Source organism: Perca flavescens, chromosome 13 (assembly GCF_004354835.1).
Source record: "Perca flavescens isolate YP-PL-M2 chromosome 13, PFLA_1.0, whole genome shotgun sequence".
NCBI classification, from domain to species: Eukaryota; Metazoa; Chordata; class Actinopteri; order Perciformes; family Percidae; genus Perca; species Perca flavescens.
In genome coordinates this window covers 21,014,844-21,033,865 of record NC_041343.1, presented here as the reverse complement: position 1 = coordinate 21,033,865, position 19,022 = coordinate 21,014,844, and the positions used below count along the sequence as shown (strand labels likewise).

The 19,022-nt window shown below is 41.2% G+C and overlaps 1 protein-coding gene across 2 annotated transcripts in view; it reads left to right on the top strand.

Annotated features, from left to right (window-relative positions):
• Window positions 1-7,272: 7,272 nt before the first annotated feature.
• The window catches only part of kctd16b (potassium channel tetramerization domain containing 16b), a 78,697-nt gene continuing 66,947 nt past the window's right edge, over window positions 7,273-19,022 (top strand). Inside the window, exon 1 of one of the 2 annotated variants that reach the window (XM_028596106.1) lies at window positions 7,273-8,098. In XM_028596106.1, the coding sequence (XP_028451907.1) occupies window positions 7,273-8,098 (826 nt within the window). Of the gene's footprint in view, window positions 8,103-19,022 lie in introns of both variants that reach the window. The other variant, XM_028596107.1, reaches the window with a different exon arrangement.

The following is a 19,022-nucleotide window of genomic DNA, read 5'->3' as shown; positions in this document are numbered from 1 at the left end:
CTGCATCCAAAATACGCAATCTCAGGAATGAGTTTCTATGATATTGTCGAAAACTTATGCACAACAATTTGTATGATATCCTACAAAATTAGGCAACAGCCAGCTGGTCATGTGGCAGTTAAGTTTAGTGGTCTTGTCAGTTAAATTTAGCTGACTAAAGGTGAGCTGGGTACAGGTGACGGTCCTTTCAGGGGCCGTCGCAGTTATGTTTAGCCGACAAAAGTGACCGTCATGCGTGAACGACGCGTTAAGTTTAGACACCAGAACGAGTTAAGATAAGAAAAAAGATTGTGGTTCGGATTAAAACACCGGTCACGGGACACAATCATACGTTTCCTGGACGAAAGTCTTGTTTTCCCCGGTATACGAACTTAGTGCCCCCGGTTGAAAGCCCTGTGTTCCCGACCTCCTCCCTAAGCGGACCAGAACGCTCTTATACAGCAGCACTCAATGTGGTGAATAGTGCAATACACACACACACACACACACACACCTGCAGATGCAGAGTCAGTAGTGTTGTGAGTGGGATGACAGCTCTGCTGCTGTGTTGCTGGCCAGAAGACAAGCAGCAACGTTAAACTTCCCGGCTCTCTGTGGTGTCTTCCAGACTTATACTTATCCTGGCTCCAGGAGTCGCGTGTCTGTCCCTCACCACCCTGCTCTGCTACGGCTGCCAAAGCCCTTAATGTTTTGTGGGCTTCCTATTAAATAGCCTTGTCTCCAGGGACAGCAGTGGACCTAGTTTAGCAGGGAAAGCTGCCTCGGCCTGTGCCTAGTGGATGAGGTGGGGATTGAGGGGCAGCAAAGCAACACAAAGCAAGAAGAAAACTTTTTGACCTGCTGAATTGGGTCGAAATCCAGAGGTATTGTAATTGTATTGCTCAGTACCCAAAAGAATATCACACTGTAACATTTACAACAAACATGCTCCCAATTTGTCAGTCTGCTGGCATTTAGTCTTTTTTGAGCCACAGAGGAAATAACTTTCTGCAATAATCTATTTGTCGATCATAATATTGATTATTATATAAGTCATTATTTGGGATGTGATGATTACAGTGTAGCAACTAACTCTATGTCCTCAGTTCAACTGACTCCTGTAGCATATCTGAGTGAAAGTGGAAAGAGGCTCTATGTTTGCTTGGAATCAGCTCAAAATATCCTTTTTTGATACCATATCTAGGGCATTGGTTTGAAGATCAATATTGCGAAGACTAGAAGTTTCTTAATGATTATGAGTTCATCAGCAGGGTTTTAGAATATGCTGAAAACCTTGCCGAGCAGTCTTTGAAGACACATTTGAGGTTGATGACTCATTGCATTAGTAACTAGAGGTGTTGAAGTGTATCTGCTCAGTAGGACAGTAGGAGTTCAGTACAGGCACCAGCCTGCTAAGATGATCTCATGGGGACTGAGCATCAGCAGGGTATTTTTGTCTCACAAAAAAACTAAATAAACAGATTTATTTTTAAAGAAATATGTCACCACATAGAAGATTCCCTGACATGAGAACTTTATCTGCCTTAAAATAGAAAACACTGACTTAAAGTAAGTTAGAAGTAGGTAGTAGTAGAAGTAAGAAAATAGCTGTGCAATATTACTTATTTTTTTTTGTACTGATTCATACTGTTGTTTTAATTGTTACTTTTACTTTACTATATTTTTTCACATTTTGCTGCTTTCCTCAGGGCAGTTTCACAGAAAGAAATGCTCCCTTTGCAGGAACACCCTAATCATATCTCACATGCATTCGCTTCTGGAAGCTGACCAGTGCAACCAGTCTGACTTGATGGCTCCACTGGAGTAGGAGGGGTTAAGGACCTTGTTTGATAGGGAAACTCTTTTTCTGCTTAGCTACACGCTAAAATTGGTAAGTTTTGAAGAAAATTTTGATTGTGCAATAAAGCAGGCCTCCTTGTTTTTTCGGGGAATGGTTGTTACTCCACAGTGCTGTGGAGATAGGTCTGGCAATGATACTAACAATATCAGTTAGATACAATATCAGTTGTTAGATACTAACTGATATAACTGATGTCTGACTATGCATGATGTCATGGTCCTTATTAAAAGCTGGTACAAACACAAACACACACACACACACACACACACACACACACACACACACACACTCTCTCTCTCTCTCTCTCTCTCTCTCTCTCTCTCTCTCTCATGCAAACAACACACACACACTGCAAGATCAAAATAAACGGACATTATTCCTTCAGCAATGTCTTTTTCATGACATCTGTCACTTTCACACCGATTGGTTTTGTGGTTTTTATCATCCTCAACAGAATTCCCCCCTGCATACTTTTTTCTAACACAATTCTAAACTGACATTTAAAGTTGCTGCCTGTTGAAACTTTAGATAATTATAAATAGCTGACCAAGTGTAAATAAAAACATCCAAGTTTGAGGGATAGCTGAGACTTACATAGAATCTCGTTTTGGTAAATACTCTCAACTGAATTTATGCATTGAATGTCTGCCTGCTGTACTTGCAGATTTCCCATCTAAGGCCTGGCATCATTCAGTGTGGCTGTAATGAGAGATGGAAGTGGAAGTAGTATGCTGTTTATTTCAACCATCTGTGACCAGCCTGAAAATTCCTTCTAATAGTTTTCTCTGCACTGCACAGGAAGAAAATGATTGTGCTGTGAGTTCAAGGAAGCAAAGTGCTCATGATTTTACTTGGAGTGTAGAAAGGGTATTTCTTTTGCAAGTGAAAAATTAAAAATCTCTCAGATATTGCGTCTCTCTTGGAAAAAACAATAAATTATTAATGTTGCCACTGTGCTTGTAGAGTAAATATTTCATCATATATTTTGTTTTGACTACCATGGAACTGAAATGAGTTTTCAAAGATATAAAACAGCAAAGAAACCAAGAAACTAAAACAAATGCCTGTTTGATGTAAATATGTCTGTCCTTTCAGCTCAGGGATTTGTTTCACTAACGGAATATGTCTTTTCAAATAACCATTTACTAAGACATGTTTCAGTCTACCTTAATATGTTTCAAAATGCATGGAGAGAACAACAACCATGGAGGAATGGGCTGTATGCTTTGGTGATGATCCTGCTGGGTGATTTGCAAGGTTTTATGCCATTAACCTGTGTGCTCCTTAAGGACTGAGAAGGCTGAGTTGAAATGAATTGTGACGTCCCAAACAGGTTTAACTCCTTACAGGTGGTCAATCACCGGCCTTTAAATAGCAGCGCAGCAGGGAGTACTGGCTACATGTATTTATGATGAAGCTACCAATGTGGCCTACTTCTGGGTGACTGCTCAGGTCCCAGGCAGGCACACATAAAGGGAGATAGGCAGGAAGAGAGATGGAAATGGAGTGACTTTGTGAGCCAAATGAAAACACAGCCCTCTCTCTCTCTCTCTCTCTCTCTCTCTCTCTCTCTCTCTCTCTCTCTCTCTCTCTCTCTCTCTCTCTTCTCTTTTATTCACTTTGTTTTGTTTCACTCGGATAACAGGACTTATTGTTAATAGTCAGGGATTGATTTTGGACCTCAGGGGTTAAGTGTCTCAAATTGTACTGACATTTGATTCAAGAAATACTTCCAATATGATTATACAGTTTGACACATACTATTTACCACTTTTATATTACTAATTGTATATACAGTACATGCTGTATATTGTTCTTAATGGTGTACTAATTTGTGGGTATTATACTGAGCTGCAACTTTAAAATAACCTTGAGTTTCAAATTTGAAAATGTTTTTTTCTGCCTTTTTTATTTCTTTGAAACACTGCATGACACCACATCACAGATATGGGCATCAATTATAGTTCTGCAGTTTACTATTATTTATTGCATTTGGAACAGAGTGTCCATTGATTCTAGGAAGCATGTTTCAATTTTAAAATTATTTTTGTAAATGCATCCAGTTTGACCAGATACATCATGAAAACATGTTTAGAAAGTTAACACAGAGGGATAGAGTTCTTATTATAATAATAACTGGACTACTGCAACTCCCTTCTCACTGGTATCCCTTCTAAGCTTACAAACTCGTTCAGAACTCTGCTGCTAGAATCCTCACTGGTACCAGATCATCTGAACACATCACACCTATCCTTATCAATCTACACTGGCTCCATGTGCAATACCGTATTGAATTTAAGACCCTCCTCATCACCTACAAAGCACTCCATAATCTCGCACCCAGGTACATCACTGACCTCCTACCAGGATGTCCCTTTTCGCTCCCTTCGCTCTTCCTCAGCTGGCCTCCTTGTCACCCCCACATTCCGCCTCTCCACATGGGGACCAGGGCCTTCAGCTGTTCTGCACCAAGACTCTGGAATGCCCTCCTGTCCCACATTCAACAGGCAGACACAGTCAATTCATTTAAAATTTTTTTAAAGACCTACCTTTTTAAGAAAGCTTTTAATCTTTAAGTCTTCATAGTACTACATCGCCATAGAAACCCTCCCCACACACTTTTTTTTTTACTGCGTTTCTGATGTTTCTTAGCACTTTTCAGATGTCTATTTTGTTAAATGTATTTCTATGAAGCTAAATGTATTCTATTGTATTGTTTTCTTTTATGCCCTCTTAAACATGTAAGATGTCCTTGTGTATCTAGAAAGACATCCGCCAAATAAAATGTATTATTATTAATAATATTAATAATAGTAGTAATAATAATAATAATAATAATAATAATAATACAAAATATTATTATTAGTGTTAATAATTAAGGGCTCATACAGGTAGGGCTGCTTGAGAGGCTACAGGAAATGAAGTCTTGCTTGCTGATTTCCTTGTAAAAGTGATGCCCAATATTGCTGAAGTGCCTTAGAGCAAGAACAAGCTCCTATTGATTCTTGTACATATACTATGAAAGTGACTGCCTCAGTGGCTCTGTCTCTGTAAACTACAGTTAATACAAGGCTAAACAGACTAAAATCTCATCATGTCCTTAGAGGCAGAACACATCTAAGTGAAGGGATGCTCACAAATGCAGTTATGCTTGAGGCAAGCTTGGTTAAAAGTGGACAGATGACAGCAAAAGGAAAATAAAAGCATCATAGAGTCAGAAGCCAAAATAAGAACATTGTTGAGTATAAACTAGGCTTTCTGAGATATAGCAGATTGTGTATATTTTATACTTTCACCACCACAATATTTGTATTTAATACAAGCCCTGATTTGGCCATGCAGCTGGAGCAGATGATGTATGTTTGTGAGACTACAGATTACACTATTACTATACTAGTTGTCTTGTTTTTGATTAATCGCAAAGTGAATCACGTAAAAATATAATGCATGTAAACTCTACCTGATAAGTCATGTTTATCTAGTCACTTTGGTCTCATGATGTCAGTGATGTGGTTTTATTGTTACTTTATTTTTCGTGCGGGCGTGAAGCATGATATAGCAAAAAAAGAAAAAAAATCAATCTTAGTAAATTCATTTTTTTCTTTTGAAATAAGGCAGCTATCGCACATAAATTCTATCACTTTTCTGTGTGAAGATCTGTCCATGATGCTAAAAGAAGTCTGGGCTTGTCATAATACAAACAGAGGGAGGTGCTGTTGCTCATGTTACAAAGACAAAAATGTCACATAACGCAGTGCCAGTTACAGCCATTTATCTGGGTCTTGAAAATGGTATTTTCGTTAAGAGAGTGTAAAATGGCTCCAAAATCAAAGTATGTTACAGTCAAAATGCAAAACTGGTAGCAATACTCACAATTTGTACTGTGGAAACCAACATAGGTCTTGTATTTACATACTCAAACTAAATGTAATGCAAATGGATTCAAGCTGGGGGTCAAATTGCAGCATTGTGAGCATTTAGCTTATTATAATAATGGCACACTGGTAGATGCAGCAATTCCTTGACTATGTACTGGAATTGCTGTGAAAGCCTAGAACTTTATTTTTAAACAGTAGCATGTAGTTATTTAACCTCTGACAGCACCAAGTTACCACATGTGCATGTAGTGAGGGGGTAATATTATACATTAGATATAATAATATACCGACATATGATATATATGAATATAGGGCTTTTCTGACAATAGGACGGATTTCTGTTCAATGGTTCATGGTGATTATTAAGAGACTTTTGTTTTCCCCACCCAGCCGCCTAGAATCGCCCCATGAGCCTGCCTGTGTGTGTGTGTGTGTGTGTGTGTGTGTGTGTGTGTGTGTGTGTGTGTGTGTGTGTGTGTGTGTGTGTGTGTGTGTGTGTGTGTGCCACCCAGCTCTGTAGGAGAGGGGAGGCGGTGCGGGAATGTGGAACGGAGGGTGAGAAGAGGGGGCTGAGATACTCGTTTCAGCACCGCGGACAGCTCCCGGTAAAAGCATCCAGCTGCAGCGGTTCGGTCCTCTCCGCTACTCTGGAAAAGAAGAGAACAATCAAATTTGAGATATTTTTCACCTCTATAAGACCGAAAATAAGATCTGTTTTCGAGGAGGGTTACTTAGTTTAATTCAGTCCGGATCAGGCGACATATTTGTAGCGAGAGGCTACAGACAAAACCATTACAGGACTCCCGAGGTTTTCGTGTGCAATCTCTGCGAAGTTTCTCTCCACTGAAAGGGATTCTGCCTTCTCCCACTGGTCTGCACAGCCCGGAAAATCGGTTGGTGTTCAAGGGAAGTTGAAGAGAAAGTGACACCACATCAGCACCTTCTCCTGGTTGGACTATATCCTAATATAAGTTGTTGGACTTTTTTTTGTTGACCCAGTTCTACTGCGTAATTTTTGGTTGTGTGTGTGCAGGATTTATAGTTCTTGGATAATACTTCTAGTAGCAAATAATCAAGCAAGACAAGTTTTTTTTCTTCATTCGATGCTATAGGCATCGTACAGCCTCCAGCCTGCAGAACCACCGGTACACCCCACCACCACCTCCTCCCCATTAATGCTCTTACATTAGCCACTGATGCAAAGCTTTGATGCGCCGGGATACATTTCTCTTTCGCAGCACTGATTCTTTCCTCCTCCAAGTCGCCCGTCTCAGCCTTCTTTCAATTTAACAATCACAAAGGGACGCCCTGGACTGCAATCCTCCCCCCATTTTCGACAACTGCTGCAGACTGGTAGGTGATAATGGCAATGGATCGATGATAAATGCTTATTCAGATTACTGTTGGATGAAGTTGGAGGCCCTGCATCCACACATAATAACCAAAGTCACAGCTTAGCAACTTTTAACATCCTGATCCGTCGTTTTTTCTTCTTTTTTGAGACTTGCTGTAGAGATAGGTGTAGCCTGTTTGTAGCAGTCCATGACGGAAACGATGGCGCTGAGTGGAAACTGTAGGACTAACCCCAAAGAGCAAGCATCAGTTCAGAACAGTTTCCCAGATGTTGTTGAATTAAACGTAGGGGGGCAGGTTTATTACACCCGTCACTCGACTTTGGTGGGCACCCCGAATTCATTACTCGGTAAGCTATTCTCCTCCAAAAAAGATGCATCTAATGACTTGGCGAGAGACCCCAAGGGCCGTTATTTCATTGACAGGGACGGGTTTTTATTCCGATATGTGTTGGACTACCTCCGAGACAAGCAAGTCGTCCTCCCGGACCACTTCCCGGAGAAAGGGAGGCTCAGGAAAGAGGCGGAGTACTTCCAGTTACCCGACTTAGTGAAGCTCCTGACCCCTGACGATATCAAGCACAGCCCGGATGACTACTTCCACAGCGACTATGAAGATGGGTCCCAGGGCAGCGACCACCGGCAGTGTCCGCCGCCCTCTCTCGTCCCAGCGGACAGAAAGAGTGGCTTCATCACGGTGGGGTACCGGGGTTCGTGCACCATGGGCAGAGAGAGTCAGACCGACGCCAAGTTTAGGAGGGTGCCTCGGATACTGATATGCGGGCGGGTGGCCCTTGCCAAAGAAGTTTTTGGGGAGACCCTGAACGAGAGCCGGGACCCGGACAGAACCCCGGATCGGTACACCTCTCGGTTTTACCTCAAGTTCAAGCACCTGGAGAGGTCTTTTGACATGCTGTCGGAGTGTGGTTTCCAAATGGTGGCCTGCAACTCATCAGTCACAGCCTCGTTTGTCAACCAGCACACAGACGACAAGATCTGGTCGAGCTACACAGAATACGTCTTCTACCGTAAGTGACATCTTTGTTTTTATTAAACAGCAGGTCAACATTCACTTGCGCACACACAAAGTTGGAATCACCGCTAGAAGGCGCACTTGTTTTACTGGTCCTGTGTGTGAGAGAGACATCTGGTCAGTGGGGTTGATGGGCGTTTCTAGCATAGGACAACCCCTCTTTTGAATGATGTGGGTGTATTGAACGCTTCAGTGTGGTGACACAGACTACAGACAGTGTGATCAGAGCTGCTTCCACCTGTTTCTATGACCTATAGTTCCTGAAGTTTTGTCGCTTTTTTTTTTTTTTTTTTTTTTTTTTAATTGGAGAGGGCCAAATGATTTTAAAAACAGCAGAGTACATTTACATGACAAACACAGAGATTATAAAAGTTCCACATGTCCATGACCTGTGGGTAGCCTGCATCACCTTGGTTAAACACAAACATAGAGTCAAACTTACACGCTCAGTTATTGTCTGACGTTTAGTCTGAGCCTTGTGGAACAAAACCAATTATAGAACACTCCTGGTAATTGGGGTTAAGCCATGGTGTTGTTATCTCCCCCTGGAAGTGATGAAACCTTAGCAGCAAACACAACTGGCAGGCTACTTCATGTTCTGATCACAGTGTGTTCAAACCATAGGGGTCTATGGCTTAAACCTATTACAGCATGTTGCAGCATTCGGTACTCTTGCAGGCTAGTTTATATTTCACAAGATTTAACCAGATTTGAATAATTTCACTCACATCTGAGCCACAGCAATTGTCAGAGCAATGATTTGTCAACGCTTGCCTTTTCTCATCTTGGTGCAATTTTCTACTCCACCTCCTGTCTGCTTTCATCCATCCCATCCTTTTAACTTCTTGCATTTCCTTCTGGCTTTTTCTATTCATTCCATTTCTCCATCTTTGCTCACTGGCTGGTAGGAATCTGACAAGAGCAGTAGTGAAGAAGAAATCATTGTGACTTTTACATTAGCTTCCATAAGATTTTATGATGCAACAAAATAATCAATATTCTCTGACCTGACAGTGTATAATCTATCATAAACTATTAGATAGCTGCCATAAAACAGAGTGTAAGTAATACTGTAAATTTGCTTAAGGACTTAGTAACCCTAAACTACATGGATGTTATAAGACAAAACTATCTTTGAAATACAGTGACAGTAACACACTAAAAGCAGTGGCCATTTTTGAGATGCCATGAAAGATTTGGAAAATAACTAAAAACAGGTCTCTAAAATTGAAACAAAACTTTATTTTACATGTGTAACCCATAAGGAGACCCAAATGGGTAAGTGCCAGACATATCATTACAAAGAGCAGAATAAACTGTGCTTTTTTGTAATTTATCTGACACTTACTAAACTGTGCAGATGGGCTGTAATAGGCCATACTCTTTTGGCTTTCCAAAATAGTTGCAGCTCTTTGTTTTATTTTCTGTAACTATGTCCACACAAGCCCTTTGAAATGTATGTTTTGCAGCAAGTGAGCCATGGCTTTATAAATATTTGCAAAATACTATGGGACCCTGTTTTGGTCATATATAGTTCCCACAACTACTTGAGTATAATCATTTCAACATATATGTGGACATTTGTGTTAGTGGTTTTCTATGTTAAAATCCCCAAACACTAAATCAAGTCTTGTTACATAAGACAGATACAGTAGTACAACAAAAAATAAAACTGGAGAAGCTGCCAACAGTACTGAGATCAATGTGGCATGGCAGCTATCATGATTTTTCTCATAGGGACAGGGGTTTTAAATGCTTTTTTTTATTTGCCCTTAAAAAGATTACAATTCGAACGAGTGTGACACAAACCTGTTCTCTCTGTTAACACATTTATACTGAAATCTTCAGTACTGAGTAGGTGTGGGTTTTTATTGGTATTTAAATATTGTATGTAGACTTTATATGTATCATCCCATGTGTCCTACACCCTCTCAAACTCACATTTTATCAGACAATTCTGATACTTTTGGCATTTGATGTAGTGGAGCCTGTTTTATATTCGTAGGAAACATTTTTCAGTTCAAGTAGAAGGAAATCTAAGCAAGTTCTTTTTACTACTGGCTATGCTGCCTCGTTTCAGTGCCCAAGCGTCCAGATGTTTGGCAAGAAAAAACAGTTATGGGCTGATATGCAAACGTCCTTAAAAAACTAATTTGTAGCTTGCCATGTGACTCAAGTTATATTTTATGGTGTTGTTATGGCATTATCTGCAAAATTATCAGAAAAATATCTTTTATTAATCTTGTTCCAAAATGTCCTTGTAATGACTGGAAGGGAGGACCGATGGATAGAAACCACTGAGCCATATGTTCACCACCACCTTAGGGAAAACCACTGCCAGCCACATAAATCACATAAGTCAAATGATCACATGGTCACAGAGCAAACAGTAGTAAAAAACGATTTGCTTGGCTGACTCCAGGCTGAAGGAGCTCTGCATTAACGGCCTGCATGAAGCAGCTACAGTGACTAGATGGCTCTTGGCTCTTATAACCCCCAGAAGTAGCGCTAACAAGCCAAATCAAGTGGTGGAGGGGGCTACTGACACAAACACACACACACACACACACACACACACACACACGCTTCTTCTTGTTTACTGGCAAACAACAACTGCTTCCTGGCTGTCTTGACAAATGTTCAGCTTGTTAGAGGGCGCACACTTAAAGGTGAGGGCACAGTGGCAGATGTTTTGGGCTTATATCTCAACACAGTCATACAAAAGCCTACACGCTCCCATGCAGAGGCAAGAGTGTGCACAAGCGCAGGTAACCATACTTAATCACAGAGACATGTTGTGCACAAAAGCACACACACAGAGACACACACGAACACAGGTTTAGCATGCATACGCACACAGAATCAAGCAGGGAGTTTGTTAAATGCTGAAGTCACCCTGTGGATTAAATGTAGTCACTCACACTCTCTTGTTTATCTGCCTGTCACACTTTTGGTGGGCTCGTCTTTCCCTTCCCCCCATCTTCCTCGCCATCCTTGTCTTTTCTCTCCCTCTTCTCCTTTCATGTCGTCTCATTTTGCTTCAGTCAATCATACCCGGCTTCTCTTTCTTGTCTCGGTTCCCGCCCTACCTCTTTCCAGCTTCATTTGCTCTGCGCGCCACAGGGGCAAGAAGCAGCGTGGCGGCACCAGTTGCCTTTACATGCCTCACTGCTCCGTCACACCTCCTGTCTCGCTTCATATTCATATCTCTGTATGTCTGCCTGCCCATCTCCATGATTGTTTATTTACTTTCATCTTCGGCTGTTTCATTCTACATTTCAGGCATTTTTGTCTGCCTCTTTGGGTTTGTGCCTCTCCTTATTATACATATGCCAGAAAGTCTGTCGTTCTTATTTGATGGCCCTCTGTTGGCCATATTGGGCGTTCTAAGTTTTAGACAACATTGAGCTTTTAGGGAAGTTTAGGGAATGTCTGTTCCTGTTCCAATTTGACAATGCCCTTGTGCACAAAGCGAGGTCCTTAAAGAAATGGTTTCCCCATCTTGCGCTGACCTTAACCTCACTAAACATTTGAGAATTAATTAGAACGTCAGCTGCGAGCCAGGCCTAATGGCCAACCTCACTAATGCTCTTGTGGTTCTTTTGGAATCCTCCAAAATCTTGTGGAAAGCCCTCCCAGAAGAGTGAAGGCTGTTTAGTATCACATTCATGCCCATTTTTTGTAAATCTTTTTTTTTTTATCTTCACTTACTGAGACAATTGATTGAGAGGAAAGCCTCATTTTTGCAACTGATTACACTCACACAGTTACACACATTCACACCTGGAAACTGCCCAGTACAACCACAAGCCAATCTACTGGCTGATTGAGGTTAAAGGCCTTGCTCAACGGCACCTCAGTGGTGGTAATCAGGGAGGGGCAAGTGCTGCTCTTTCACTTTCTCCGTCCAGACTCATCCCGTTGTCGCTTCTCTAACCTTAAGGCTACCACTGCCTCTGTCCTCATACTTTTGGCCATGTAGTGTATCCGCCTTTTTGACACATTTGATTTTCTGAAAAGTTGATAAAAGCTACCATTAGCATCCGTAGCTGCAAGTCATCTGCTATTAACCCTATTACCTTGCTTTGCTAAAGTAGCCTGCTGGACAGTTAGCACGCTAATATGACCAAAACCTCGCTGTTTGTTGAAGTCAACTGAGCAGCTGACTCATCTTTCAAGAGTCCAGGCTAAACTTTACAGTAAAAAGGGAGATTGTGTCCTGGAAAGCTACATTTGGGAACAAACTTCAGCATTAATGAATCTGCATACCCACCACAACAATCTTTTGTTAAGGTATCTCATTATTATTTATTTCAGACACATTCATTTATTAATGTGGCCTCTATAAGGGAGCCATATTTGTTTTGAGTAAAGTGCTTAAGGGCACAACAACCGTAGTTCACTTTCCGTTTCCAACACAACTTTGCCAACTTCCACTTGAGTTTCATGTTCTTCTTGTCACAAGCCTGAACCACCTTTATCTCTTTAAATACTCATTTAGCTGGCTATCTATTGCCCTGAATTTTACACTCCTCTGATTGGACCTATCACTCTTTGTTCTGTTTGTGGCTATTGAAATTCAGCTTCTGAAACCCCAGAAGGTAAATGTATTTAAACAATTTGTTGCATGGCTAGAGTGACTGACAATTAATCATCACCGTTGACAGTTGGTTCTGTGGTATTCACCGCAGGGCTTGACAAAGCCTACCGCAAAAGAAAACATCAAACAATACAACATTGTCTGTGTGGCAAAATAAAAAGCAAAAGTCTGGTGAGAGGATAGGAAAATCAATTTTATTTTGGCTCTGGATGTATTTTCCCAGGCTTTATTTTACCTCTGCTGAACATGCCAGAGTGAAGTATGTCATTACAAATTTTCATACGACCATGTGTGCTGGTGTGTGACACACTGTGCCATTAGCTTGTTACACACACATTGGGAACTCCTTGTGTAGCAAATGTGTTTTGGCAGGTGGGAATGAAAGGGCCATGGTAATGGTGATGGTGTTTGTGTGTGTTAACGCGTGACCCATGTTGCACTACCTGAGGCATTTGCACACCCGTTGAGCTGCTAGCTAAACACACCTGCACACCACTAACCCCTTACACACACATACACACACTTGCACACACACACACACACACAAACACATACACACACATCACCATATGAAACTACATCACGCTCATCCTGCAAGCTTCTCTTGGCCCAGTCGGTGACGACATTAGCAACGGCGGTCCCATGCTGCAGGCCTGTAGGAAGTGATTAGCCGAGGAGCAGACAGGCCGTGACAGCTCTGAGGAGAGTCTTGATAGGGACAGCTGCTACCCTGGCCTCAGCTCCACAGGGAAGTCCACCACCACACACCTCAGCTCTGCATTATTCAGGCTGAGACCAAAAGGAAGACGAGAGGAGCAGGTGGAGAACACTGTTTGATGTATGAAAGAAGAGGAAATACTGCTATTCTTCTTACTACTGCTCTGTTACTATGACTACTGGTGATGCTACTTCTTTGACTACTACTCTTACAATTCTACTAGGACTGTTACTACTATAATGCTAGATGCTACTACAACCAGAGGCGCTTTGTTAGGCCAAGTACCGCTATATTTATTACTACTATAACTAATAGATTACTAAAAGTATTGCTTCTGCTAATGACTACTGCTATTAGCACTGCTATTACTACTACTTATGTTAAGTTTTTAAAACACACTTTAAAACCACTTCATAAAAGAGTACAAAACAACAAAGTCACATAAAATCAACAGCAAATGCAATAAAATAGAGGAGCGTAAAAGCAAGGCCAGGGCCATTGAGAATTAATGTCAAGTCATTTACATTGTATGAAGGCTTCACAAAAATGAGAATTTGACAAGATGACACATTTCGCCTTTTTAAGTGTGTATGCAAGCAACCTGGGAGATGGTTTGGTAGGTAGGCCTAGTCTATGTAGTAGTCTTTATTTACAAATAGTTCTGCATCTTGTTGCTGCCTTTCATAGTGATATGCTGCTTTGGAGAGTTGATATAGCCAGATAAAACTGGTGTGAGCTTTCCAGTAAGAATCAGAGCTTCTGCATTTTGTACATGCTGTAGGCGAGGAAGAGACTTTTGACTGAGTCAAGAATACAGAGAGTTGAAATGATAGCACATGACCCTATCCCCACCTCACCGAAACAATAAAAAACTGCCTTACACTGGGAATATTCTTCAGATAGAAGAAACTAAATTGAAAACAATACCTAATAAATCCTGTTTTGTAAAAAGGACGCCTGATTTTAAGCAGCAATGGAAGGATTGAAAGTTAAAGCCTGAATGTACAGTAGTTGAGAGTAAATAGAAAATGAACTAAATTTTCATTTTTGAAATATAGTTTACTCACCTATTCAAGATGATAGGCAATATGTTACAGTAAATGTTAAACCAAGTGAGTAAGATGCAAATTGAGTCTTTTCAGGGAAATAAACATAGAGTAAAATTACTATTACTATTAATATATCACTATAATACATTTGTTTGCATTTATATTGCTGGTTTTCGATTGATGATTGAATAGCTCACAGTGGGAGGTGCAGGTGGGGTTATATAAAAGTAACGGGTGGACGGAATAGATGAAAAAATGGATAAAGGGCAAGTGGGTCATATGGAAAGAAGATGGACTTTCTTGTTTGTCTAGTCCCCCTTGACCTTCTCCCCTGGAAGCTTAGTGTAGCTACGTAGCGTATATTCCCATAATCCTCAGCGTCAGGAGGATACGAGGAACTACTCTGGGAGAGAGAGAGAGAGAGAGTGAACACCGGAGCGTCAACAACAAGCTACCATAAGCCCTCTGCGACTCCCTCCTCTATTGCCGTCTATCAGCCCATTTTCTCCTCCTCTGTGACTCTCGACACTCTATTCTCTCTGCGGTGGTAGGCACAGTTGATAAAATGCTGATGCTCTTCCCCTGTTGTGTTGGAATAAGTGCTCTGTGGTGCGATGAGGTGTGGAGCGTTGCCATAATGACAGAAACTGCAGCTGGAGAGCCTCTTCACTCGCTCAACCCACCGGCTGGCTGCTGCAATGCATCAATGCTTTAATAGCCCCGCTATGCGCGAGCCCAGTTTGGCTGGAAACACAATTTAAAGGATGCACAGAATTCCCATCACATCAGTAATTGCATTGCCTAATCACACCAACAGCTGTTTCCACTGTGGGGCTGCATGTCCCAATTTGTTAAAGTTTCTCAAATAGAGGATCTGATCATACAGGACCATCCTGTATGAGAAGTTCAGAGAATAATAAAAGGTCAAACACCTAACTTCTGATGCAGTGTTTGTGGAGTGAATTTTTATGTGGGTGCTTTGGGTGAGTCTTCGCTTAAATTTTCTTCTTGCTCTCTCCTCAGTTAGCTCAGTTCCTCATTTACCTCTACCAGCCTCTTCATTCATCTTCTTCAGTCTGAAGACAGTGTGACTGATGAAACAGTTGGTCAACATTCAGACTATTAGTACTTAAACTTCATGATGAAACTTCACAGTTTGATCGTGTTTTGGATCGTTTCGTATTCCTTCGTGCCTCATTAGAATCACACAATGTCAATCACACAGCAGTGATCTACAGCTTGATCGAGCATATGGTCATACCACTGTAATTTCATTCTGCAGTGCTTTATAGCTTCCTAGGGCACAATGTCAGTGGCATTTCATTTGTAAGTGACAATGAAGTCTTTATGTCCATTAAGAAAGCCAGAGGCACTAATATAGCGAATACAGAGGAAATTAACTCCAGAGAAAATGACTGAAACCCCCAATGGTAACTTCTGATAATACCCAAATGTGTCTTGATGTTTCATAAAAATATAATATCACAGTTCTTTTCTTCTCATTTGTAGTGAAGGATAAAGGGCAGTTTGCTTCAGATTTATTTGTTCTCATTATTGTCACAGGAAGGGATACAAAAAATCTCATCCAAAGACATACATACATTTTTTTTTTTACATTTGCCTGTATTTAATAGACACAGAGGAAAGAGAATAGAAACATAGAGGCAGAGTCGGGAAGTATTTGTCAAATGATTGAGACTTGAGATTGATAATTTGTCATTACAGGTTTCCTCCTAGAGAACAATGAGACTTTATAACACATACTCAGATAGGGCTGTGTACTATGTAAAGAAGATGAATAGCTTCTAGCATGATTCCAGTAACTGCCACTGCAAAGGATTTTTCAAAACTCCAATACTGTGTCTCATTAGTAATACATCGGTGTAATTTCAGAGTACTCAGCTGCTTGCTAGAGCATACCGTCATCACCATTTCCTTCTTAAGTGGCTGTGAAGCCCCCTGTCCATTAAAACACATGCATGCATGCACGATTTGGGATTGTAATAGTCTGACTCACCGGATGTAGACTGTAGGCATAAGCCTGCCATTGGCCGCCTATCTATTTTGCAAGGGCACTGTTGCTGCAACCTGGGCTTAGCGCCACCAAATAGGATTGTGATTGGTTGAAGAAAATACAAGCAAGCCAGAGTGTTTTTTCCCCCTATGCCAGAATGATAATGGGTGCAGCCTGACCATTCGCCAGCGCTGACACAGCACCTTGGAGATCTGGCTATGCGAGACTACGATTGTAATGAATAAAAGAGGAAACACCAGCATCAGATTGGTTGGTTTAATTTGGCTGTGCTTCATCAAACATCCAGTGGATTTGAAGAGTTTGCGGTTAATGACTTTGTGTTTTCTGTCTCATAGCGATAATGATTCATAGAAAATGAGACTGTCGGCTATCATCCCATCTCGCTTGCACTAGTGTTTACTATTCACGGTGTAAAAAATAATTGAGTTCTGTTCATAGAGGACCGCGCAGTCTGTGGCAGCCACACAGAGTGCCCCGGCTGTTTGTTTGCAAAAGTAATGGGTTGCTACCTGGGGTCCTATGTACACATACTTCCTGTATTATGGTCTCTGAACTACACAAGCCTGTATTAGCTGTGTGTAGATAATGATTTGCTGGCTATGAACCTGTGTAATAATGGTCTGCAGACAGCCAGTCTGTGGTAAATTGGTTTGGCAAGACAACAGCAAGCACATCAGGACGTAAACACTCGACAGGATATATTCTCACACACACACAGACACACACACACACACACACACACACACACACACACACACACACACACACACACACACACACACACACACACACACACACACACACACACACACACACACTGGCCAAAGCTTTGGAGGGATTAGTAAGCAGTGTGTCTGTCTCTCTATGGGAACACAATCAATGTAGCCTACCAACACAAACCTACAGTTTTCCAATCTTCAGACTGTAATGGGTATAATTACATTTAAGAGTAATTCCTTATATTTATATGTTTTATTTGTACTTTAATTCTCTCACAAATGCTGAAAGAGTTTCTCATGTCCCACATGTAGATTTTGATTCTTACTTTGTGAGACATCCAGTCTGGAACATGATGTGAGCACTGTTTGTCTGAACAGATAGGGGCTACAAGGTCACCCTAAAACTATCTCTAGTTTTCCCATGCCAGTTGAGATGTAATGGGGGTGTGTGTGTGAAAGGCGTACAGGGAGGAGGAGGTGAGATGGCTCCAAGATGTCTCTTGTATTTCTTGATCGTCTTCATGTGTATCAGATTGCATGTAAAAACTGTATCGTCATAATTAGCCAAGTGCGTGTGTGCTGTCACTCTGAAGATGCATATAAGCCTGGTGTTTCTGTTCACTCATTTGAGGAACTGACTCCACACTGGGCTGCGGCCTTTTGTGAAATTATGTTGCTCCTATTTGCAAATATATCTTTAATAAAATACAAAAACCCAACTTGGTTTTAGTCTCAGACTGTCTTATTTGTTTCACTTTACTAAACTTTGAAAACCTTTACCCCTGCTGCAACAGGAAACTTCCATTACAAGACCTATGTTTATGTCTGCATACCACCATGGCCTAGCCTGACAAGCCGGACTCGCATCAAGATTTTGCGTCTGCGAACTCACCATTGACAGGGCTCAATCTGAGGGGCGGTATAAACGGTTGTCTTTCAAATTCCCTCTGCACGTAATAGGATAGCGCTACAACCAGGCAGAGCAACGAAGAAGGTAGCTAAGATAGTTGATAGATTAAACTTTTGCTGTATCCGGTCGGCAAAACTCTGAACACATCTTCCTTTTTAAGAATGATTTCAGTGCCGTTCTTTGTTCTGGCTGCAAATTAAATTTGCTGCCGCTAGGGTGCGTCTAGATTTCTACGCTAACCATGGCCAATACCATGCACTGAAAATCTAGATCTGATCGCTGGAGCGCTGTATGCCTCATTTGTACATGCTTATGTGTGTTGGGACGAGAAACAAGCAAATGAAGCAAGACAATTATCATCATCCATCACCTCAGAAACTCATTTATCCAATTAAAACCGTTACAGGCTGACATTTAGGTGCAACAATCCCTTTTAATCATTAAGGTTCTCTGTTTCATACACATACATACAAACACACATACACACTAAACTTCAAATTGTTAAAATGGAAGGAACGGAGCAATAATGTAGTTATCTCATAGTGTAATAGCCTGTAATGTCCTTATTGAAGAGCAGATCTCATTCCTCTTGATTAGGACGTTGTGTGTGTTACATTTACATGTAGGTGTGTGAGGTGGAATAGAGGACACTGGCCTTTTCAGATCTCACTCTCCTGTTTTCATGCAACACCCAATGACAAATATCACTTTGCTTTCCACCCTCAATAATCACTCACCCTTTGGCGAGGTCCTTCTCTTCTCTTTTTCTGTACTTCACCCAGCTTCACTTCTCTTTCATGCATGTCCCTCCAGTTAAAATTTCCCTAATGAATACACAATTAGTTATGCTTTGTTGTTTTTTTCAGAGCGAAGTATTGTATGGTTGGA